Source organism: Athene noctua, chromosome 3 (genome assembly GCF_965140245.1).
Source record: "Athene noctua chromosome 3, bAthNoc1.hap1.1, whole genome shotgun sequence".
Classification (NCBI taxonomy): domain Eukaryota; kingdom Metazoa; phylum Chordata; class Aves; order Strigiformes; family Strigidae; genus Athene; species Athene noctua.
Window position 1 is genome coordinate 47613833 of NC_134039.1, and position 24059 is coordinate 47637891.

The window sequence follows — 24059 nt, forward strand, 5'->3', positions numbered from 1 at the left end:
GAGCCATATTTTCAACTTACACTGAGAAAAGGCAGATGAGAATCTGGCCCACATACTTACAAAGGAGGGGTTGCGTGTATAAAGCTGAAACTGTGCCCCTTGATAGACACAAGCAAGTGAAAAAGCTACGAATGAAAACATTGTGCTGTTAATGACAAACTACAACCTTTCTCTTCACTTCAGAATCATTGATGGACTATATTTAAAATGAATGTTCAGAGAAACGAAGTTTTTCTGCTTTTGTTTTGCACAGACTTCGGTATTTATGCAAAATACATGTTTGTACTGAAAACAAAAAGCTATAGAACAGACAGGTGCGCTTAAACTACTTAGAAGTCATATCAGCCATATTTATTGGCATCTAAAGTATTGCTTATAAAAATGTAGAGCTGATTTTAATTACTTTCCTTTATTTGTCTTAGATCTCCAAGATGCAGACACTTCTGTATGGAGTACTAGAACTACATCCCCCCCTTTAAATGCCGTTACCTCTAGGCCTGAAAATCTGCTGAAGAGTAGCACAGAGATGTTAATCAGAAATGTGACTGAACACTTCAGTAAAAATCTCATTGAAAACCTCTACTTTGACTTGAAATCTGCAGTAACAGAGAAAGCCTGGATTCCAATAACTACTCTTCAATACTCTAGCACTACAGAAGAGGTAAGGCAGAATAATTATTGATGGATTTTTATTAAGCCTGCTCCACTCTGTGGAGCCTGATAGCTATTACAGGTGGATGTTTTGTGGACTAAAAAAAACATCTACAGGACTAAGCTTTGTTCTTTATTTTGATGGGATGCTTTGTTCATGCTGATAGTGCCCTTTCTAGAAGCACAGCTTCTTCTGCCTCTTCTGTACAGCACAATCCCGGTGCGCACAATGCATTGGGAAAAATCTGTAAGCCTGAGGGAAATACTCAGGATACGTGAGGAGCAATGGGAAGCTCACGGATGTGGCAGGAGCCACAGAAGCCTGGGTATTTGATCTCCATGACTTAAGCTCTGCACGATATGAGGGTCTAGCTCTAATTAGGCTCTAAGAATCACAGTATGTTTTATGACCTTATTTAGGATAATTGAGTCTGAAAATTACATACGTGGTTTACAGATCAAAGCAAGTAAAATCTGCATGCTTTAACTTGCCTTATAAGGAACCCTGTCCTTGACCCTGGTCAGTTTATCTAATGACCAATAGTCAGAGCGGAGACACACAGATGCTTCTTGATCTCTGCTCTGTCCAGTCACAAATAGTCCTGGCAGAGGAGGGGAACAGGGATGCCAGCCCCGTCCATAGAATGAGCTGACAGTGGGCATTCAGTACCTCCACATCAGTTTCCAGTCTTCCTTTTCTGAAAGGCACAGTTAAGTCATCTGAGAGAAATCTGGAATCACCATTGGCAAAATGTGCATGGTCAGTTAGAGCCAAAGCATGCAGAACATCATTGGTCCCTGTACTGCTATCAACACATAGTGGTTTAGAAAATCCCTAAATCCCCTGTGGTGTCTTCTCGGGGAGACCACACTGCACTCAATGTATCGAAGCAGGCAAACATGTTGTTTTAGTTACTACTTTGGGTGTCAGTGTTACTGTGGATAAGACTAAGAAATCTGTTTTGTATTTGGGAGCACTGTGGACAAGAGCATCTGTACCATCTGGTATGAACAACAGGGAGAAAGCAGAAGTACTGTCACCCAGGACTATGTTGACCCAAATAACCGACTTGAAGGTTTCTGGACCCTGACACTGCTTTTCTGGTGATGATGAGGGGAAGGGACTGAGCCAGTGATGGATGCACTGCACCCCCTTCCATAGCTGATGGAGAAGGTTCTTTTAAAATATGGTTATTCTGGCTTGGTGCAGGCAGGCTGAGTTTATTTCCCCATGCCCTCTGTCCCTTTGCATACCTCCTGCACAGAACACTTGCCTCCTCCAAATGGAAATGTCCTGTATAATCTGGTATTACTCAAACTGCCTCCAGCATTCCTACTAAATAATCCCACCAGTGCTAAAGAAATGGCACCATCTGAATGGAAGCTGCCGTCTCCTGTGTTCCTACCACAGTTCACCTCCTGATTCACATGATTTGCACTCGGCAAATTGCTTAGATCAAAGCTTTCAAGCTCGAATCCTGATGATAAGCACTTTAAGCATCCATCCCTTAGAGCCTCCAGCCAGGTCTGGACATTTGAATTTAAATACACCAATTTAGATAAACAAACTTTAAATCTCTGGCCTCCATCTCTGTTTCCCTGTCTTTAGAGTGGAGTTAGAAATATTTTTGTCAAACTAGCAGGGGCGTTTAAAGGATTAACTAGTTTTGACATGATACTTGGAAAACACATAGACTAAGTAAGCACTGAGTATTGTTAGGAAGACAATACCTTCTATGAACTGCATTTGCCCAGGCTAGGTCTAGGTCCTCTTGTTTGCAGAAGTAAAGCCTTGATGTTTGGCTGTGAGCGTACCCATTTTGGGGGGGGACAATGGTTGACACTTCAATCGAACAAAATGTTTGGCTTACAGCAGCCTTGGATTTCAAATAAAACTGCAGCTTGCACTTTCAAATCATGACAAAAGCTATGCAAAGCCCATTTCCTCTTGATTAGAGAGACAGAGAGAAATGTTGGTGTTAAAAGAAAAGTCAGGAAACCTTGGGAAAGTGTCTGGAAGGGACTTTGGAGCCTGCTATTAGAGACATGTCCGGCCACTCCCAAAACTGACTTCCAGTTCGGTTTTTTGTTGGTTGGTGGTTTTTTTTTTGTTTTTTTTTTTTTTTTAATTAGTTTCTTGGCTTGCCACACAGATCAGTAAGTGTTAAAGGCTGTGTGACTGCTGATTTGCTAAAAGCCCATTTATTCAATGCCAGCCTGGAAATAATTACTCGTCTTTTGTTGGCTGTTCTATATAAATGTATTGCCACCAGTAAATGATGGACCCCCTCCTGTTTTATTCCACTGCTGCACAGACATCTGTGTCAGACCTTGCCCTTACAGCAGCTTTGTGATGGATAACGTACAGAAGGAAGTTTCAAAACCCTTAATAAAACAGTACTTTCATACCAATACAAAAAGGTAGTTTTAAAGATTTTACGATAGCAAGAGTAATAAAGTAGGAACTTCTAAATTATGGGCGCTGCTGGGAAGCTGCAACATCCCTTTTCTCCACACATTATTTTATGTAAGCTGGAAGACAGACAAACGTTTCCAAGAGTCTTTAAATTTTATTTGTGGGAGTTTCAATTTCTGTCCTGAACTTTGTGAATTTGCACTGCTGTGGGTTTTTTTTTCATTTCATATAGTACATCTACTTAATAACTTACAGCTACATATCTGAATTGTATCTTCCCTACAAATTCAGATTATGGATGTTTTCAAAAATCCTTACAATATGAGCTCCACTTTTCAAGAAAAGGTGGGTTACTCCAAATACTGTCATTTTCAGACAGGGGTTTGAAGTAATCCAAACATCCCAGTAAGCCTTCAGATTTGCTCTTCTCCAGTGCTGGAAAAACATTGGTGTGGTTTATGCCATTAGGTCCAAAAAGCATGATCATCTAAAGATAAATTTACACTGTAAATCTTTCTCACCTTGAACTGATTACAAGATGTCATTTTAGTGCCCATTTAAGTCTAACACCTTGTGTTTTCCATTGATGGTTTATCACTGTACTAGCTCTTTGGAACACAGTCCCTCCTTTTGCCTGAAGTATGTAAAACATCTCTTCCAACGGAAAACTTGTTCTGCAATGGGCTTGAGAATGGCATAATAATCAATACATATTTGTATCATAACTTAAGGTGACTTTCATAAAATGATTAATCATCCCAAACTTTGCAGAGTAAAGCCCAATGCTGTCATTGCCATGTGCCTAGGACTAGGCATGGAGCTTCACTGGGACAGATGGAGTTTTCCATAGGTGCAGGTACCACCCACGAATGCTCAGACCTTTGGTTTCTGAACAGATGGACAAGAGCTAAGGTTTTACAGACACTTGTAGCTTGTTTGACAGGCTGATGCCCAGAAAAATCCTGCAGCAGCAGCTCTGCTAAAAGGCAGACACCATAACACTGTCTGTACACCGTAGCACCTTTTTCTCCCTAAAATGGGGAAAAAGTGAAACAGAGATGGTGTTGAATTTCCTTGAGGTGCTGCTTTTAAAAGTTAAAATCCCATGTGCATCATACGGTACAGAAAGATGCAGAAAAGTGCCGTTCCCAATGAAGAAAGAAATTCCGAATTCCTCCCCCGATACGCAATCTCAAATTTACCCCATGGCTGCTAGGTTATTGTCTATTTTAGTATCTGAAGGTCCAAAACACTTCTAGCTATGTTTCTTCTCCCTCACCCCACCACATATACACATATATGTGAGTTTTAAGAGGCTGAAATCTAAACAAGAAGGAAATGGGCACACGACAGGAAACAGAGAGTGGTGCCATGGCTGCAGCCAATTTGGAGTTGCGCACAGCTTCTTTGGTGCAGCCTGAAAACAGGGAGACTTTCTTGCTTTCCGTGGTGTAATTTTTAGCTTGTGAGTTATTCAAGGGATATAAGAAGGAATTGTTTCAAGGACACGAGTTGATGCGGAACAAAACAAAAAACTGAGATAAGCTGGCTGCTGACAGACAGGCTACTCCTCCACCCGCTCGCAGAGCTGTGGGCAGCGCTTGGTGTTGGGCTTTGCAGGGAGTCTCCAAGCTGCAGCTCCTCCGGTCGTGGTGTTGCAGGGCCAGGGAGAGGACGGAGGCCTTGGTGGCCCGCGGCTAACTGCTAAAAATGTCTGTTTGAGACACGGAAGCTGGAATCAGCTGGTTGGCTGAGGCCAAGAGGAGGGTGAGCCAGGAGATGGGGTGGGGGTAAAGGGTGGCAGGCATGAGGACACGCAGGCGTGCGAGGTGAGGTGATCGTGAAGTTAGACAGATGTGAGGTAAAGCAGGCACGAGGTGAGGTGGCCATGAGGGGTGACAGTCGTGAGGAGAAGGGGCACACACGGCATGGCGGCCATGAGGCAAGGCAGGCGTAAGGCGACGAAGGCGTGAGGTGAGTCACGCATGAGACGAGGCAGCATGAGGCGAGGCAGACACAAGGCAAGGCAGACACGAGGCAAGGCAGGCATGAGGCGGTGCTGATGCGAGCAGAGGCGGTTGCGAGGCACGGCAGCCATGAGGCAAGGCAAGGCAGCGTCAAGTGAAGTGCTGCCGCTCCCCGCCAACAACGGCACCGCCTGAGAGGCCGAGGGGCCCCCACGAGCCAGGAGGAGCACGGGGAGGGACGCCCCGGGGGAGAAGCCGATATGGGGAGGAGGCGGCGAGGAAGGAAGGGAGGCGGGGTGGGAGAGGAGCCGGGAGGAAGGTGGGACCCGCAAGAAGCGAGGGGCGGCACCCCGGGACCAGCCGCCCGCCGCCCTCCCCGCGCCCCCAGGACCCGGGGGGCGGCAGGTCCCGGGTCGCCGCGCTTCGCCCCCCGCAGCGAGACGCGAGGAAATCGCCTCTTGATTGCGGAAGTCGGCGGGAAGGGCTCCGGCAGAGTCAGCCCGGGTCAGAATGGCAGCGTGGGAAGCGGCGGCCGCCGCCCCCGCCTCCTCCGCCCCTCCTCAGCCGCGGGCGGCGGGCAGCCCCCCCCCGCCCCCCCACCCCCCCCACCCCGGTGGCCGGGAGGCGGCGAGGCGGCCGGGGCAGCCCCGCGCATGCAGCCAGCGGGCGGCCCGGCAGAGGGCTCGGCGGCCGCCGCGCGGAGCCCGGCGGGGAGCGGGGGGCCCCCGGGGGCCGCCGCCGCCACTTCGCTCCTTTCGTACCCCCCCAACCCCACCCCACACCCACCCCCGCCGCCTCCCTTCCCCCCTTCCCCTCCCCGCGAGGGTTTTCGGGGTTAAAACCGCTCGGCGATGCTGAGCTATGGAGCGGGATTCGCCCTGTGGACGGCGCTGGCCCTGACCAAGGTGAGGGAGCGGCCGGGAGCGGCGGCGCGGGGTCGGCCCTCGCAGGTCCCAGCCGAGCCCGGGGGGGCCCAGGCGGGTTTGCCCCGCACCGGCACGGCGCGCAGCGGGGACGGGGTTGGGCGGGCGGGGTGAGCCCGGGGGGGCACCGGCGGCTGGCGGAGCCCGGCGGGTCAGTCAGAGCTTTCCCTGTCCGCAGGCCGCGCCGGGGCAGCCGGCGGGATGCAGCGCCAACCTGACGGAGCGGCACGTCGCCGGGCAGAGCGTCCGGCTGCGCTGGAGCGCCGCGGGCCGCGCCTGCAACTTCAGCCTGACCGGCAGCTCCGAGGACGGGGAGGCGGCCGGCTGCCAGCCCGCCCCCACGGGCAACGGCTCCTACAGCTGCACCCTGCGGGGCCTGGAGGCCGGGACCTGGTACCGCCTCCGCGTCCAGCCGCTCGCCGACGGGGAGGCTGTCAACATCTCCGTGCGGACAGGTACGGGCGCCGGGCGCGGAAGGTGCGCGGGGAGGGACGCCGGAGTTTTCCTTCCCGTCCCCGTGCTTCGACCGGCTGCGAGGGGAGGAGGGCGATGCACTTAGAGCCGCTGTAAACCCGCGGTGTTTGCTGAACGCTCGAGTTCGCTTTACCTCGCTGCCAGAAATAACTGCTGCCAAAAGTTAACCCATCAGGCTTGAAAGGAGAAGGTGCTGTGAGGAGATTCACTTAGTGCTGGGAGCACATTTCAGCCGCTCCCTCCCTTAAGCTGCCGTCCAGCAGAATGCTTTCAGGAGGAGTAGCCCGTAACATCCTTTGTGCTCATGTAAACCTATTGCATTCGTAGTTCCTCAGGTGACAGCTAATTTACTGTGTTTAAAATACAGTCTATTTCACGGCAAGTAGATCCTGGCCAAGAATAACGTACTGTTTCAGCCTGTTTCTGTACTTTTATTCTGTCTAACCAGAGTCTAAAAGTCAGAAATGAAGGCTGAAACTTCTTGCTTGCATGTTTTCCTTGAATACAGCCAGTGAGGTGTTACGGTGTAGAGTTGTGTGCAGAGCACAACTGTGTGTCACATCCATGACTGGCTGTAAAAATGTTCCAGCAACTTGCCAGAGCGCTCCCAAGGAAAGCCCCCTTTCTGCATGTGTGTTTGTGTGTGCGTGTGAACAACTCGACTGTGAAGCAATGAATGACATAGAGCCACTGGCTGCAGTGACAGAACTGGACTCTTTCTACCTGTATTAGTGTCTTTTTAAAGATGATGAAATATAGTATTGTCCACCCTCTTAATGGTGGTAACACAAGACTCAAAAGAGACATGTCTTAAATGAGGTCCAGCATTAAATGCCTCCCTGATTTGCTCCTAAAGTTAGTTTCAGAGGGGTATGTTGCAGTAGTATTATGGAAGATTACAGTAGCCAAATACTTAACAGTTACCAGTTCAGAGACATCGTTTACAGTCAGAATCTTTTCCGTGCATTAACAGTAGAAATGCACTAAATACCCTCCATTAATTGCTTTGGGAACTCAAGTTAAAAATAAGTCTAGTGACAAGTCTGCTGGTGCAATAGCTAAACATTAAGCACAAGTCATGTCACTTACTAAAAATGAGTAATGGTTTCTATGCAAACAGTGATTTAAATCATGCATCATGCTAACTGGTTTTAATATTGATGACTTGTAATTTGAAAATTGAAAGAATAAGTCAACCATTACCAGAGTAAGGTATGTCACCATCATTACTGAATAGTAGAGATCTATTATTGAACACCTGCATACAAGGAGAGAAAAAGATACCACTTTAGATCGCGTTTTGATTAATGCATAATCATTGAGACGGTAGCTTGTACATGTACTTTATGACATTTTTTATCAGTAAATAGATTTTGCAAGACTGTAAGATAAAAGCAATTGGAAGCAACTGCTGATGATACTTCTGTATGTAGCTGACATCAGAGTGAAAAGACCAATTTAAGTTTAATCTGAAATACTGCAAATTAGTGGACCATAGTTGAAGTGAGGCTTATGTCTGGACTTTGGATAGGAGAGATCAGTCAAAAGCATGAAATACAGGAATGGAGGAACCTGGAGGTTTCTTGCAAAGACAGCTGCTCAGATTGCTCCATGGTTACTCGTTTCCCTTGATTCAATCACATCAGTTGCATTGCTTGATAGTGTTCAAAATACGCAGTTAGCTCCAAAATTTGTCGATTTTTTTTTTTCTAAAGAATATATAGGGTTTGTTATGCCTGTCAACAACCATGTTGTACTGTCAATACAATGCATTCCAATGCAGAATGAGGATTATTCCTCTCTACGTTTCCACTAGGGGCAGCATTTTAAACCAGTTTTCGGGAAGCTCTTTTTCACCTGTTCCTTTGTAACTTGATGTCAGTAGTTTTGTTTTACGATCTGCTGAGCCTGAATGTCCATAGGCATGTGTTCCTGGAAGCTATCCTGTGAATATGAAAGTAGGAGCAATATTTTCAGCCATATTATAAACAATTTTCCCACTGATTTGAATGGTAATGGAACTGAGCTGTCATGGGCCATCTAAAAAATATGATGTCCGACCTTGGTACTCAGTGCGGTTCCCTTCCTGAGCTTTTTGTCTAAGAAAGATGGGGTAAGTGTTCTTTGGAGGTGCCCATCTTTCTCCACTGACTATAAATGGAGGAACCTATGTTAAACCAGGCACTTGAAGATTAGACAGTTGAAGTTAAGTGAGAGGAATCCCAGCTGTATTGTCTTGATACTATAAATGTAGACAGAGGAAGTTGCAGATTTGTAAACCTAGTTCAGAAATTAACTTTTTGCTCATATTCAATCCTGTTAAAATTTTCATGTGCTCATTCCTGTTATGAGTTCAGTTCTCATCATGTTTCTTATACAAAACAGTGGAGTAGCTAGGCCCATAAAATCCAACACATTTTATTAAATTTTGAGTGTGATCTGTTCTGACTAAGTACTTAAGGTGAAAGTGATTAATAATGCATACTGTAGTTGCAGTTGTAATGTATAGGCTTGGAGAGGACTGAACCCCTAACTTAATGTGGCCTTTCAAGTATTTAATGTCACCTTAAAATCACAGTTATGACAATGAGTTAGGTCTATGTTGTTTGCAAGTTTGATATTCCAATAGAGTGCGCAGCTCACCAACACTGCATCAACTCTCAAGTAACACCAGACCCTTGGTGAATCTCTGAGTCGAGAAGCAGCTTCTATTTCACTTGCAGATGCATAGATCTGAAATCTAATAATGTATGGAATACTGGTACAATAATTCGCACTAATCCACTAAGGTGGAGTCTCTTTACTCAAGAAATTTTGATATGTGGGTTATCAATTTAAAACAGCAAGTATTTAATCCTCTAGAGCAGAACTAAAATAGGTCCTCCAAAAGGATGGAAAATGCAATCACATATGCACTATATAAGCCAGGTATTCACAGGCATGCAAACACAAACAATGTTGGCCATTATGCTATTTCGATAGAATAGGAAATGAAGAAAAAGCTGATAACACCATTTATCAGCTCCAAGCTACAGATAAATTTTCCACTGAAAACCTGAGATTACAGGTGCTACTATATTTATTTTACATATTAATTTATCATTTGTTGTGTTTTATGAATACATAAAAACACAACATATGAATACATAAAACAGCATATAAAACCATACAACTAGTCAGCATGCTTGACATTGTAAAGTTGGGACAACGCATGCACCTGTCAGTCCTTTCGTGTTATCTTCTTTATTGTTCTCAGTAAAACTATTTCTGTGACTGAGAGCTACTCTATGACAAAAGATGGTAAGGATGTGTCTTTCTTGATTTCAGATAAAATACTTTTAAAATTCTCTATTGTCTAAATGTCCATATACCAGCATAACTCTGTATTTCGGTATTTTCAGTGAATGACTAGGTCTTTAATTAAAATTCTAGTGAAAAATAGTAGTATATGAGCAGATCCAAATTAAAGTTAAATTTATGAATTTCAGTTCTGAATTTAAATTCAGATTTGAAATACTGGTCTTGAGACCCGTGAGAAGCAATTGTTGGCAATTCCCCAACTTTCAAATATATCTTCTAAAATAGGCTTATGAATGCCATTTTCAGCATTGTTTTCTACAGAAATATTGCAGTGATATACTATGTTACTGTGTAATCCAAGCCACCTGTACTGAGAGAACTAACAGGTGAATAAATTTTTATCATAAAAATTGCTAAATACTTGAATGAAAAGACTTTAAAAATTCTACCTTCTAAGATGCAAACCGGTAATTTTTCATAGTATGTAACTATGTAAATGCCAGCAGCAAGGCTTGGTCATGTGGTCACTCCTGTAAATTTCAAATTATTTGGGACACATCTGATTTATCAGCCATCTGTAGGAACAGCTACTGTGACATGGTTGTGACTATAGGCTGTATAATCCTATCATCCATAATCATGTAATGGTTATGATCTCAAAAGGCAGAGTACAAGAAGAAGATAAATAAACATGTTTTAAAGATTTTCTATGTTGCATATCATCCCAAAGAAATGGATATTTGTACTTGATAAGGACAGTGAAATCAAGCTGCCTCTTTACTTAATCTTCAAAAGAGTAGGTTACTGTTTTATGATAGGGAGAACTAGGAAAAAAAATTGATAATTTGGTAGGAAGATGGCTGAGACTGGGAGGAATTCACCGTTACTCAGTCCTGGGCTGTTATCTCTGTTATTTTTTTTTTCCCCCTGCATAAGGCAGAGGTGTTTCTGTGCTCACAGGCTATATTTGGGAGTCATGTCATTGGGATTGGACATAACTGTACCTGTCGTTTCTATAAAATGTATCTGTAGCAGCTATGCACACAAAGCTTGTCCTTTTCCCAAAAAGTGAAAACAGAGGTGCAGTGGAATTCAAACAACTTTAAGTCTTCTGGAAGATTCCTTTGTAGATCAAGAGACATTAATTCATATAGTATCAAATGGTATAAAAATATCTTTGTGAAAATATTTTATTTCTGTGATATATCAGGTTGTATCGTTGCCAGCAGAGACTTGTATAACAATGTAAATGGCTTTTTAAGTGTTTGTTTCCATCCAGGGCTCTTTCAGCCCAGGCACTTCCCAATCTCATTGTTCCTTTGTTCTAGCGGATGTACAAAGCACTGAGTGTTTTGTTTTCTGGACCAGATAGATTAGATAAAGTCTGAATTTCTGAACTTCACCTTCTAGGCACGCAACCCTTTTCGTTGCTAATGCACCTCAGAAGACAGATTACCCAGGACAGTATAAGCACTTCTGAAAATGTAGATGTCATATTTTGTAGAATTTGGCAAATAATGCAGATTTACAATGTTGATGACTGTTGCAGGACTAATGAACAGTCAACCTTATCCTGACTTTGTCAGAGAGAGACTTAAACTTCTTGACAGTTATCATGACTGTTCTCTTGATATCAATCAACTTAAAACTTTTTCAGCTGGCTGTGCATCTGACCATATATAGTGCTGGAATTTATTTCTGACTCCCAAAGTTTGACCTTTCTGATTAGAACAATTGCCTTCAGGGAACAAGATTATACCCCCACTATTCACTTCTGCCAACATAATAGTCTTTAATGGCTTAGTATATATTATAGGTGGAGCTGGTAGTCAAGCCCATTGTTAAGATTTCCTGACACTTTTCATTAAAACCTCCTGTTTCAGTTGCTGTGACTGGATGAAGTTTTAACTGTTTAAATTTGATATGCTTGGTCTTTGATTTGAGGGGAGGTTTTTTGTTTGTTTTTTTTGGGTTTTTTTTTCAGATTTAAGCAGTTAGTTTGGCCTTTAAAAAAAAGGTCAGAAAAAAAATAGTTATTTTTATTTATTGATTTTGTTGATTTAACTTTTATCTCTTTCTGAAGACCGCTAGTATCTCTGTAGTCCAAAGCAAGAAGCTGAATTTAAGCAGAGACGTGGATTCAAAGGGACACAGTATTTTTCAGAGTCACAGACTGATTGCAGTTGGAAGGGACATCTGGAGGTGATCTGGTTGAAGCCCCCTCAAGCAGGGCCATGTAGAGCTGGTTGCCTAGGACCATGTCCAGACAGCTTTTGAATATCTCAAAGGACGGAGAGAGTCCCTTGAAATTCCTAACATAGTTGATTGACAGAGCATACCACCAAAACCTAGCACCAGTATGTTCTCAGCAGAGCTTTGTCAGAAGCGATTAAACCTTCTGCACCATCCAGGCTTTGAAGAAAAAACAGCTTAAAGGCTAGTACCCCATGATACTCCTACTGCTGTATTCGTAGGGTGGGGGTAGGTTTGACTTTGTCCTTTCAGTCTTTATGGTGCAGTTTTTAATTATATGATTTCACACTCTTTTGTCTGCCTGTTCAGGGAACCAGGCAGCAATGACTGCACTGGAAAAACAGTCTTAGTCTTACGTGTTTCAGGCACTGTTCCTGTGGAGACCTCAAGTTCTCAGCCTGGATGCACCATACACTTCCTGTCTGATGCTAGGCAAGAGTAGCACAGAGTGTACTTGTGTGGAAGACAAATCTAGTTGTTAAATTATTGGGAAACCTTTATTCTTTATCTCCCCAACTTGTGAATGCTTGATTTTGCTGCTTTGGGTTGTTTTACAATACCTTTTTAATATTCAATTGCTTAACCTTATTGGGAGACATAAATGTCAATACCTTAGTACGTCAGTATGTAATGCATTTCTTTTGATTTGCATGAAGTCTTGTGAGAGATGAGATATACCTGGAGAATACAAGCAACCCGAGTCTTTTGTTTTGGTCAGTGTTTGCCGTCCCTTTAAAATGTATTTTACAGGTGATTTTACTGAGAGCTCCTTAATAAACAACGTAATGAATGCTGAGAATTTCTCAGAGAAATAGTCCCAATTAAATATAGTTCCTAAAAGTTTATCCAGTGGGCTGTTTGGGTTTTTTAAAATTTATACGAACAGTACCACAGCAGAGCAGAAGCAAACTCTATTGGAATCTGTTTGAAGTGGTTGAAGTTAATACTAAAAACAAAGGATTGTTGCCCTTAAAATTGTATAAATGCTCATGCCCATTAGTGATAAAAGTGTTTAGCATGAGTGGTAGGAAATGAAAGCCACAGGTACCGTTGTATCTATAAAGCTACATTACACTGAGGCATTCAGTATAATTTGCTGGGTTTTCATGTTTGCTGTTTCTTATTAAAGTTGTTACAGTTTTACTATCAGCAGATTTCCAAGCTTGTTATATACATCCACAACTGGAACTGTTTTTCTCTGTGTGTGTGTGTGTGAGTGTATACACATAAGCACAAATAACATTTCTGAATTCTGCAGGAGTGCCTTGTATACAGATTTCAATGATACAATGTTTATAAATGGAAAGAAAAAGACTTTTTGAAAAGCATTGGCAGCATCATGGTGATAAAGGGAGAGTTTTCAAAGTTTTTTTGTTCTGCTATGTAAAACTTCAGACAATCCCAATGCAAGAAATACTAGTTTATGTTTTCTGCTTTTTTAAAACTACAGATCCGTTACCACCACCTCGTTTTGAAATTAATAAGGAAAAAACTACACTCACAAGCTTGCAGGTTCAGTGGGAGCCTTCCTCAGGAAAGGTGGACTTGTATAACTTAGTATTACTTGATCGCGATAATAAAAAGATACAAGAAGTCTCCATACCAGGAAGAATTTCAAAAACAGAAAATACTTTTTCCAGTCTCATCCCTGGGAATAAATACAACATTGTCCTCAGTGCAATTGCTGGAAATAAGAGTACCCCAGAACTTCACATAAGTGGATCTACTGGTAGGACTTCTTTTATATTAGTTCATCTAAATAAAACCACTTACAGAATTTTGCAGTTCTGCATTTTGAAACTAACATATATAATTCTTCTACCTGGCAAGATAGATATGTATCTCTCTATATGTAAGTATCTATTGATTATAAGTAGAAATAACCAAAACATGAATCTCTGACTAACATAAAGAGTTGTTTGCTAAGAATGGAGGCATGTTGTTATGGTGTATTTGGACATAAATTTGGGGTTTCGTTTCCTAAAGAAACTCAACATATTTTGAAAGTAAATCTGTTCAAAATTGCTGAAATTGTTGAGAAAACCGTTAGGCCTTAAACATGTGGTTTTTATGCCAACAGTGCCATCCCCTGTGAAAAATATTCAGGTTACTGTCAAGACAGACACTATCCATGCTTCATGGTCTCCTGGCTCCGGGCACGTGGATCGTTACAGGCTGGTGTTACTGGATAATCATGTCCCCATTCATGAGATTGACCAAGAAGACCCTCTGACCTCCTACACTTTTTCAGGACTTACAGCAGGCCGCCTGTATAACCTCACTATCATAACCCAGGCTTCAGGATTGGAGAGCAGCAGTTTTCAAACAGTCAGGACAGGTATGATTTCAGAATTCATCACAACAGAACAAGAAGCTAAGGCCGTAATCTAATAATATTACAGCACATATTTCAGAATAATAAATGATTCGTGTTCCAAGTGAATATTCCCAGACTTCAGTGACTGAACTACCCTTGGCAGGTGTTTCCAAAGGCTGTAGAGGGAGTTAGAGACACCATAAGCTTATTTAACTCCCTAAGTTAGCACTGCAGCAAAGTTAGTGGCTAAATTAGCTGGTAGGATGTCTGCAGCTAACTTAGCTGTACTGCTTAATGTCAGCAGCTCCATTAAACATGTAAAGTTAGGTATTAGCAATCTGAGCTCAAGTGCCTTAGTACCACCTCATATCTGTGAAAGAGGTTCATATGACTCCTATATGAACTTCAGTGAATTGAGGCAGTTGGTAGTCTGTTATTTCACAGTACTGAAGACGGTTTAACTCAATGATTCTTGCTTAGCTGAACGGGAGATGTAGAGCTTGTGAGTTTTGCAAAAAAATATTTTCTGTGACTTTTTTTCTCTGGATTGCAAAATAGCTACGCTTCTGAAAAAGGAAGTGAAAAAAATGTACAGCAGGTTAAGAACTTTAAAATCAAAAGTTTGCTGTGGTTTTTTTCCACAGAGAAATATTGATTCACAGAACCAGAGTTTTAGAAAGGAATATTTTTTCAGGAAGATTTTTCAGGATAGAGTTCTGTATTCATAGAGAGAAAGATAAGATGACATCCTACTAGATTCCAATGGCTAAAACACTCATGTAAGCAAAAACATGGGCATGGCTTTGCTTTCCTTAATTTCTGGAAAACATAAGGTGCAGTTTCTCCTACAGAAATCTCACCATGTAAGCATAATTTAATATTAAGTGAGCAATATTGTGATGTCTAGGGCACACAGATGAGTGCGTTGTCACCTAGCACTGGCTATTCTAGGGATTATACTCTTGTTACATTTTATTTCTTCAGAATTTTTTCTTTCTTGCTGTTATGGAGTGCAGAAATTTTAAATCTCACAGGTTTTCTGAGAACATAAAAGCACTCCATGTAACTTGCAGCATGGTCCTCCCTTTCAGTATCTAGTGTGCCCCAAGCCTGAGAAGTGAAGATACTGGAAGTGCCTTCTTTTGGTGGAACATTTGAATAAAAAGGTCTGATTTCAACCCCTTCTATGCTGGCATAGCTTCAGTGATGCTGCAGTGTTTACCAAAATGTAAGCAGGCATCTCTGTTCTTAGGAGCACATGCCTGGTCTGTTTTGTAGTCCAAATGAGTGGTGTAAGTACTGACATGGCTAACAGATTCTCTATTCTGTGAAACAAGAGTGGACATTGGAAGAGGTGACACTCTCAGCAGTAGAGTATCTCAAACAGGCCTGGGTTCAGTTTCGCTGTGACCAGACTTTGTCCTTTTGCTGTTAAGGCACAGTCATTCATAGTCTATCTCATATAACTATTCAAAAGCAAAAAACTATCACAGTTTGGCGGTAGCAGGTCTTATGTGTTCTATAGTAGAAGTATTTTATTCTCTTTCTTATTTTCTTTTTTTAGCCCCAGCTGAAGTCTTAGATTTGACAGTGACTAATGATGACAGCTTAGATGCTTTAAAAGTTAAGTGGAGAAGACCTTCAGGAAACCTCAATTTCTATAATATCACCTTGTCTCATCTCGGATCAGTTAAAGAAGTCAAAACTCTACAGCCACCGGTCACAGAGACTCACTTTGACAAGCTAACTCCAGGACGCCTTTATCAGGTTACTGCCCGCACAATCAGTGGTGAACTGTTTACTGATCGGATGGCAACTGGCAGGACATGTAAGTCTTCTGTTTCAGTAAGAACATTGTAACCAATGCTATTTTGCCTACACTGGCCTTGTAGAAAATCATTGTAGGAGAGAAAATGATTTGAATTCCAGGCAAAATAAGATAAAGAGCACCATATTATTGCGGGAGTACCCCTTCCTGACTCTCTGGCAACAGTTAATCTGGCGGCCAAAAGCAGTTCCAGCATAGTCTGGGAGAAGGAAACAATAATGCATTTTGTACCTTAGAGCTGGGTGAGTCTGTTACAAAACTGTTCCGCACTACTGCGCTTCTGACCAACTTTGTTATCTTGAATTCAACTCAGCATAGTACGTAAAATGAGTTACATTATGGGGAAGTATGCATGTAATCAAATTGTTAACAGATTTTAAGTAATTTTGCAAGATTTAATGTTATTCCTTGCTCCAGACACAAATCTACAAATAGGAAAAGATTAGGTCTCGGCTTTTTTTACTACCAGCAGTGTGGATTAAGGAAGGCACGTGGCAGCTTGGGTAGAGCTGGGTTATGTTTTGTTTATCTTCTTTCAGAAGTATAATTTTCTTTCAGGTATCTTTTGTATGAATTCTAAACCTGAAAAGTCTTGGCATAATTCTCCCAGAGCATTACTGGCCACAAAGGAGTGTTGTGTTCTCCACATCAGCCTAGCCCAGGCAGAATTTAGACAGGAAAAAAATATATAAGTGGGTGAAGAATATATACATAAATTGTTGGTAGACTCAGAGCCAGAAAATATAAGATGTGTGTGTGTGAGAGAGAGAGCAGAGTATTTATTTTAGAGAATATTTATCATCTACAGCTAAACATCTCATGTGAAAGGCACGTTCTTGACATATTTAGCTGCCATCCCAGTCTCAGTGCAGTCTGGAAGAGACCTGAAAGCTTTTCATGTCCAGTAAGTAAAAAGCTGGACTGGTTACATGCATGTCTTTTTTGTTGGTCAAGCCTACCATTAAAGACCTTTACCATTCCTATCTGAAGGGAGAGCTTCAGGCCCTTACTCAAACAGCTGATCCCCAAATTTGTCACCTAGACCCAGTACTTTCAAAGCTGGGGATCTAGAAGTCCCATTTCCAAGGATGCTGATCTTGTGCAATTCCTTTCCTTTTCCATAGATACCAAGAGCTTTGAAAACAGAGTCACTTCAGCAGAAGCTTTGTGGCCTAAAAACAAATTTGTAAATCCAGGCCGTCAGGTCTATAGATACTGAAGGGGTTAGACTCCTAGGATCCCTCTGTAACTTGCAGAGTGGGCCAGGTGCCTAATAACATAATCTACATCGCTGAGTATTGAGAGGGTGCCTACAGCAGCAGAACCTGCTGAGGAATGTTGTGGCGAGGAATATGGACATCTCAGGGACTGAAACTTTGTACCGTAAGGGTGTAATGATGTCCAGCCAGTTTGACAAGGCTGAACTTTATTTGTTATGATGTAAGTGCATCCACGCTTCCAAACAAAACACTGTGTGCTTTTATGCACTCACTCAGCAATTGAAACACATCTCCCATACTCACTGGCATGTGGGAGATCTAGATTTGGTACCCAGCTATGCCTGTGGGAAGCGAAACTGGTAAGTATTTTGTGGTGCTGGTAGAAATCTCTCAGTCCTTTGCTAGGTACTGAGCAATTAAATATTAACTAAGCCAGAGAAAACATGAGAGCACGATTCCAGCCTTGTAGTTTACAGTTAATACTTGCTGATGGTCTCAGGGCTGCAATGCTGATTTCCAAGTATCTTAACACTAAGCTATAGGTATCCTAACCTATGGGTCTGCATCTGTCCTCCAATCTCTGCTTGGCACAGTTAATATTTAATTATTCTATGAAAATCAGAAAAGCTTCAGCGATCCAGTGTGACCTGCAGCAGTAGGGCAGGAAGGTTGAGCATGTAAATTCAGGACCCTTGAAGTGGAGAACAGGATGAAGTGGATGCTGTAAGGGACGTCAGTTTGAACTGTGGTGCCTTACAGCTGGGAGGGACTAGGACATACAAGGCCTTTGTGGAAGAAGCCATCAGATTTTGCATTTCTGCTGCTGAGACCGTTTCTAAGTGAACTTAAGTCCAGGACAAAAAGGGGAAGCTAACTGAAAATTGCAAGATGTATCTGAGAAGTCCATGGGGGAGGTTTTGTCTGCCCTAAGAAAGGTTCCCCATTTCTGATGTTAGAAACCAAAAGTGAAAAAGTGTTTTATGTGGGTAAGAGTAAAAATTTTAATTCTTTAAAATGAATGCCAACCTTTGTAATAAGATACCTCCATCCCTGGATGTGTTTAAGGGTTGTTTAGATGTAATGTTGCGGGATATGGTGTAGGGGAGAACTTTGTAGAGTAGGGCTGATGGTTGGACTCGATGATCCCAAGGGTCAGAATGATTCTGTGGTTCTGTAATCCAGGTACTTCTACAATAGCTATGCTGCGAGACAGGTTTTGCCAGCATGCAGTTACGTCTTACCAGAAATACCCCACTTCAGAATTACTCTCTCAATCTCTGTATTTCAGTTCCCCAGAAAGTTTCTGAGCTGAAAGCCGGTGGTGGTGGGTGGCTGAGGTCTCTGCGAGTGAACTGGCTGCCCCCTGCGGGAGACTGGGAGAGGTACCGCCTGCTCCTGTGGAACAGCTCGTCCCTGGTGCTCAACACCACCCTCGAGAAGGATACCACCGAATACCTCATCCCCGACGTGGGCCTCATCCCAGGGAGGCAGTACAATGTGGACGTCATCGTGGAGAGTGGCAATTTGCAGAGCAAGACTAGCTGCACGGGGAGAACAGGTCAGTATGCTCATCCAGGAGATGTGAAAGTGAAAAATGTTCATCTGGGCTCTGTGGACAGAAAGAGCACTTGGGAATCTGCAGATGAATTTCACTTCTAATACAGTAAAAAGGAGCTCCCTTGTAAACAACAGAAAAAATTATTTTTACCAGTCCTGTGAAAACTTTAAGGGTTATTTTTGCAGTAAGTGTTTTGTTAGTGAAAGTTTGGGTAATTGTATCACCATTCTGTCATGACTGAGCCATCAGACAACATTTCGCTGTTATATATTTTAGCTGATTGTAGGCACCCTATATAGTTCTTAAAGAGAGCAATATAGATCCTCCTGCATTGTTCATCACTATTTCAGTAGCAAACTGGTTTCCTTGCCAGCCTGTATAAAGAATATCAATGGCATTAACCAAAGCTGGCTGAGGTGTATCTCAGTGTGCCTGTTCCATAACATCCCAGTTCTTGTTCCTGTGCTCCAGAAATAAAATGGAGTTAGTCTGTTCAAGTCAGCCTTTCCAAAGGAAATCCATATATGCTGCAGGGACATGAACGGAATTCTTTTGCAGCATGCTAGTCAAAGCCACATCTGATTGCTTCAAACATAAAAAATAATTGCAGTATAATTGTTAATGTTTCTGCTCTGTGAATGCAAAATAAGTGCAGTTCAGAGGAAAAGAACACTTGGAGGAGGAGTATCAGGCAACGCTCAAGCCTGAGCCTTATCTCACTGGAGAATGTGAGATAAGATAGGGCCATCCTACTTCATCCTCATCCTTCCTTATGCCCGCCTTTCCTGTACACACTTACCTGTCATTCCCCGAGGGCTTAATTTTTTTAATTTTGCTCAATGGCAAGACCAGTAAAAGCTACAGAACTGAAGCTTTCTTTAACTTCTAGCCAGCTTGATCAGAGCAAGGCACATTGTCATCTTGCTTACTTTGATATACATTACAAATAATTTAAGTTTATGGTGTTACTTTTAATTGACACAGCTAAGCAATTAGAGCAAGGTCCAGTAAATAAAATCCAGGCAGAGGGTATATCACAACTGTGTATCACAACCCACGGTCAGGTACATAATGTATCTGTTATGAAGCATAGGTATTAGGCCCTATTCTGACTTAATTTTCTCTTACATAAACCCATAGTCTTGGAAAGTGGGTTGTATTTCAACATAACAGGGATAAAATCAGATGAGGAAACTACATTAGTTAACAGATGCCCTCTGTGTGCATGCACATACACACAGAGAATTTCACTAGTCAAATTTTCTTCTATGCCACCATAAGATTGAAGTGTCTCCCAAGTTGACTGAGATATGAAGCAGTGCAGAATCAATGTCACTCTGACCTTATAATTTGCATCCTTGTTTGTTTCAGCTAAATTGGTGTAGATGTTTTATGGTACAAATGTTTTATGACTCTGTCTAGCATGCACAGTTCAAGAGGAAGCTCACTGATTTCACTGCATTTCCATTCATACTAAAATATATATCCTGACATAAGTTTAAACCTGAGATTACAGCCATAATGCATTGCTGAAGTCTGCTGCTACAGCCCTTTACTGGAAGAGTAGCACAAATACTAGATTTGTAACACTGGCTTCCTAGAGGAAGGTAAAGAATCTCCTCTTGATTATAAATACTTCGTTGCTGCCACATTTCAGCCTTACAGAACAAGTTCCTTACAGCAGCTTGAGGTATGACATGAGCATTCACTACAAAGTCCTGTTCTCATTGTGATATTTGTGTACTTTTACAGCTCCAGAGCCTGTTCTCCAGCTCCGTGTGAAGCATGCTAATGAATCTTCACTTAGTGTCATGTGGATGACCCCTGTTGCGGAATGGGACAGATATGTGGTTTCACTGGGAGACAGGGATCTTGCTGTCATAAAAAAAGGACTTGCAAAAGAAGCTAAGGAATTCACATTCACTGACTTGGTACCTGGAAGAAAATACACAGCTACCATCACTACTATTAGTGGGATTTTAAGCAACTGGACTTCAGTGGAAGGAAGAACAGGTATCATCCTGTCAAACTATTTTAATCTTTAATTCTGTTAACCATTAACAACTTTCTTTGTTTCGTAGTCAACTGAATGAACTCAGTGTCTAAATCTCAAGAGTCTTGAATCTACATTTGTTTCTTCAATAGAATATGTTTCTGAGTCTCTCATTTCTGTCAGTTATCCTGCAGTATTTATTTAAGGTTTTCTGGAAATGGATATGTAATTCCTGGCAAAACAGTTTTCTGAAATACTCTGTCATGTCTGATCAATCTACATTAGCACAAGATTCCATATAAGAAGAACAATTTTCACTGGGTATCTTCAGGAAGGTCACTTCCTTGATTCAAAGCATTCATCATCTGGAAAAGAAAAAAAACAAACCCAAAACACTACCACACAGGAAAATGTTGATTTAGAGGAAACATTCCAAGGTTGACAGACACAAAACATATGTGACCTTGAAAATGTATTTTGAATCACTCTCTGCTTTTCTGATTCCAGTATCTGTATCTGTTACTTAGGATGATGACTGTGACATGAAGAAGGTCCCACTCCCACCTCCTGCAGGGTGCTGATTTTGTGCACGTGTACAAGCTTTAAACCATATGTGTTGCTTTACTCTGCTTGACTTATTCTTCAGGGCAAGCAAAGTCTTAAAATGTTGTTCTGGTCCAGAAAAACAAGCTGCTAGTACATAAATCTAATCATGCCTATGGCTTGATAGTGGTCCTTACTTAAATGTTGTAACTCCTTCCAAGGCCTGAAAAGTTTGACTTAAACTTTCATTTCTCTACTATGTGATTAGATAGCTGGGATTTCATTTCCTTCTGCCCCCTTAGGAGACCTATTCAGGCATAAAGGTTACAGTGTCCCACTTCACTAGTATGAATCGATACTTGAAAACACATCAGGCAGGGATAGTGTGTCAACATTGTATTCAAAGTGATAAAGAACAAATATCAGTGAATTTGAATGTAGGTCTTATTAAGCATTCCAAACCTCTGAATCTTCTTTGCCATAGGACAGCCTACTAGGCTTGCAAAATATTTCTGTAAATGACAGAAATAGGTCTATACATGCATCCCAGATTCATCGGCTTCTAGTGAAGCCTGAGGTATCACTAAAAGTGACTTTAGCACAGAAATGTGGCACTTCAGTGTCTTGTTGGAGCTTACTATGTTATGACAGCATTGTAAAACAGGTAGGATTTTTTATTTAGTTTTTTTATCAACATTACATTTTTTTCATCTATGTGCCCAATTTTCTAACTTCTGTTAATGATTGCTAAGCCAGTAATGTGTGTGCAAAAAAGTTTATATAAAACAAGAAATGAAACTTGCAATCACATTTTGTAAAGTTAATGTTCTTTATTTCAGTTGTGCTTCATTGTGTAAGCAGAAATACTTAGAAGTAACTGTATTTCCTTGTTTAACCTAATATTGTCTAAAAAAACCCCGTATTTTGGGTAAAATTCATGCTACCTAGTATATTCCTTTTGTTCTTTCTTTTTCCTTTTTGGCCTGCCTAATTTCATGAACTTAGACAAATGTTGTTTCTTTAATTCATCTTTTGGTGCTAGAAAAGTTAGTATCCTGCAGATCTTCTCATGTAAAAAATAAAACCAAAACCATCCACCTCAGTTGCCCCCAAAAATAAAGGGTCTGACACCTCTCTGAGGTATAGATGACTATAGCTGAGGTATTCATCAAACTAGTTTGCCGTTTAATAGGAATGAGAGACAGTGAATAGGAAAGGAAAGGGAGAATGAAAGACTCAGACTGTATTTGAAGTACTCATAAAAAACCCAAGTGATTTCCCAAATTGATGGCTTTTGTTTACTGATATTTATAAAATGCCATCGCTTCCAGTTCTCTGATCTTGAATCATTTTGGTCTGACTGAGAAAAGCTGTGCTAAAGTGTGAAAGACCTTTCTGTGCCTTAGATAGTTTCCCATAGACCACATCCCATCAGACAGGAAGCAGTCCACAGATTATTTTTAGTCCTGTTGAGTCTGGCTGCAAATTGGAATGTTCTTTTGATGCACTTCCTCAGTGTGACTAAACTTGGGTTATTTGGGGGATTTTGTTTTGTTTTATTTTGTTTATCCTCAGTAACATTATGACACTTTCCTTTGCAGTGCCAGCCCAAGTGACTGCTCTGACTGTGGCAAGTCAGGGATCAACCAACAGCTTGTTCACCAACTGGACAAGAGCACTGGGAGATGTAGACTCATACCAAGTGCTACTGATTTATGAGAATGTTGTCATTAAAAATGAGACTGTTCCCAGTGAAACCAACAGATACCACTTCTACCCCCTGAAACCTGGAGGACTCTATTCAGTTGTTGTCACTACTGTCAGTGGGGGGATATCTTCAAGACAAACAATTGCAGAGGGGAGGACAGGTAAAAAGGACAATACTCCAGCATGTATTTTGTCCGTTCCTAAAAGGTGAATTTATTGAAGAGAATGGTCTTGTGATTAAGCCACTGCACTGAGAATTCAGAAATACATGAGTTTCAGCCATATAATTCCTGTCTGTGACCCCAGGCACACTGTGGGTCCAGATTCATGTTAACATAGCTTTAGGGAGCTAAATGCTCTACCTACCAGAGGAACTATGTACAGCAGGATCACTCTGTAGTGAAGACAAAAATATGCTCTGAGAGTGATTACAGCTATGGTGGGTGAATCACTCCTTGGAAGGGACTTTCTTGTTCCATTGACTAGATGACAGCATAGGGCAATTGCTCCTTATGTAGGTATACGAATCAGCTGCCTAAATTAAAGGTGGTGCGATGAATTTATGTCTCAGTCTCTTATGACCCATTCTTTTTCTCCAATCCATTAAAGAATGTCCACCAGGGTTAATTACTCATTATGAGGCCCTTCTATACTGCATAGGACAAAATTTACTATAGCATCAAATTCTGTAAGTTTAATGACTCATAAAATGTAATACCAGTCCTTCAGATATTTAGATAGAGGGAAAAATTGACAACACAGTGCAATTTCACCCTTTATGTGAATTTGGCAAAGGCCAGGCATTCAGCAATTTGCCTCAATGTTCTCCTTGAAAACAACTATTTTCAGGTTAAAAAAAAATACAAAAAAGAAAAACAATTGGAGAAGAATAACACTAAAAGGGTCAAA

At 41.8% G+C, this 24059-nt stretch overlaps 1 protein-coding gene across 2 annotated transcripts in view; it reads left to right on the forward strand.

Moving 5' to 3' along the window:
* PTPRB (protein tyrosine phosphatase receptor type B) overlaps nucleotides 1-24059 on the forward strand; it is a 64866-nt gene that overhangs the window by 9851 nt on the left and 30956 nt on the right. Inside the window, exons 3-10 of one of the 2 annotated variants that reach the window (XM_074902871.1) lie at nucleotides 423-661; nucleotides 6136-6412; nucleotides 13435-13713; nucleotides 14065-14322; nucleotides 15866-16129; nucleotides 18638-18907; nucleotides 20660-20920; nucleotides 23045-23311. In XM_074902871.1, the coding sequence (XP_074758972.1) occupies nucleotides 423-661; nucleotides 6136-6412; nucleotides 13435-13713; nucleotides 14065-14322; nucleotides 15866-16129; nucleotides 18638-18907; nucleotides 20660-20920; nucleotides 23045-23311 (2115 nt within the window). Of the gene's footprint in view, nucleotides 1-422; nucleotides 662-5826; nucleotides 5940-6135; nucleotides 6413-13434; nucleotides 13714-14064; nucleotides 14323-15865; nucleotides 16130-18637; nucleotides 18908-20659; nucleotides 20921-23044; nucleotides 23312-24059 lie in introns of those variants that run through there. The other variant, XM_074902872.1, reaches the window with a different exon arrangement.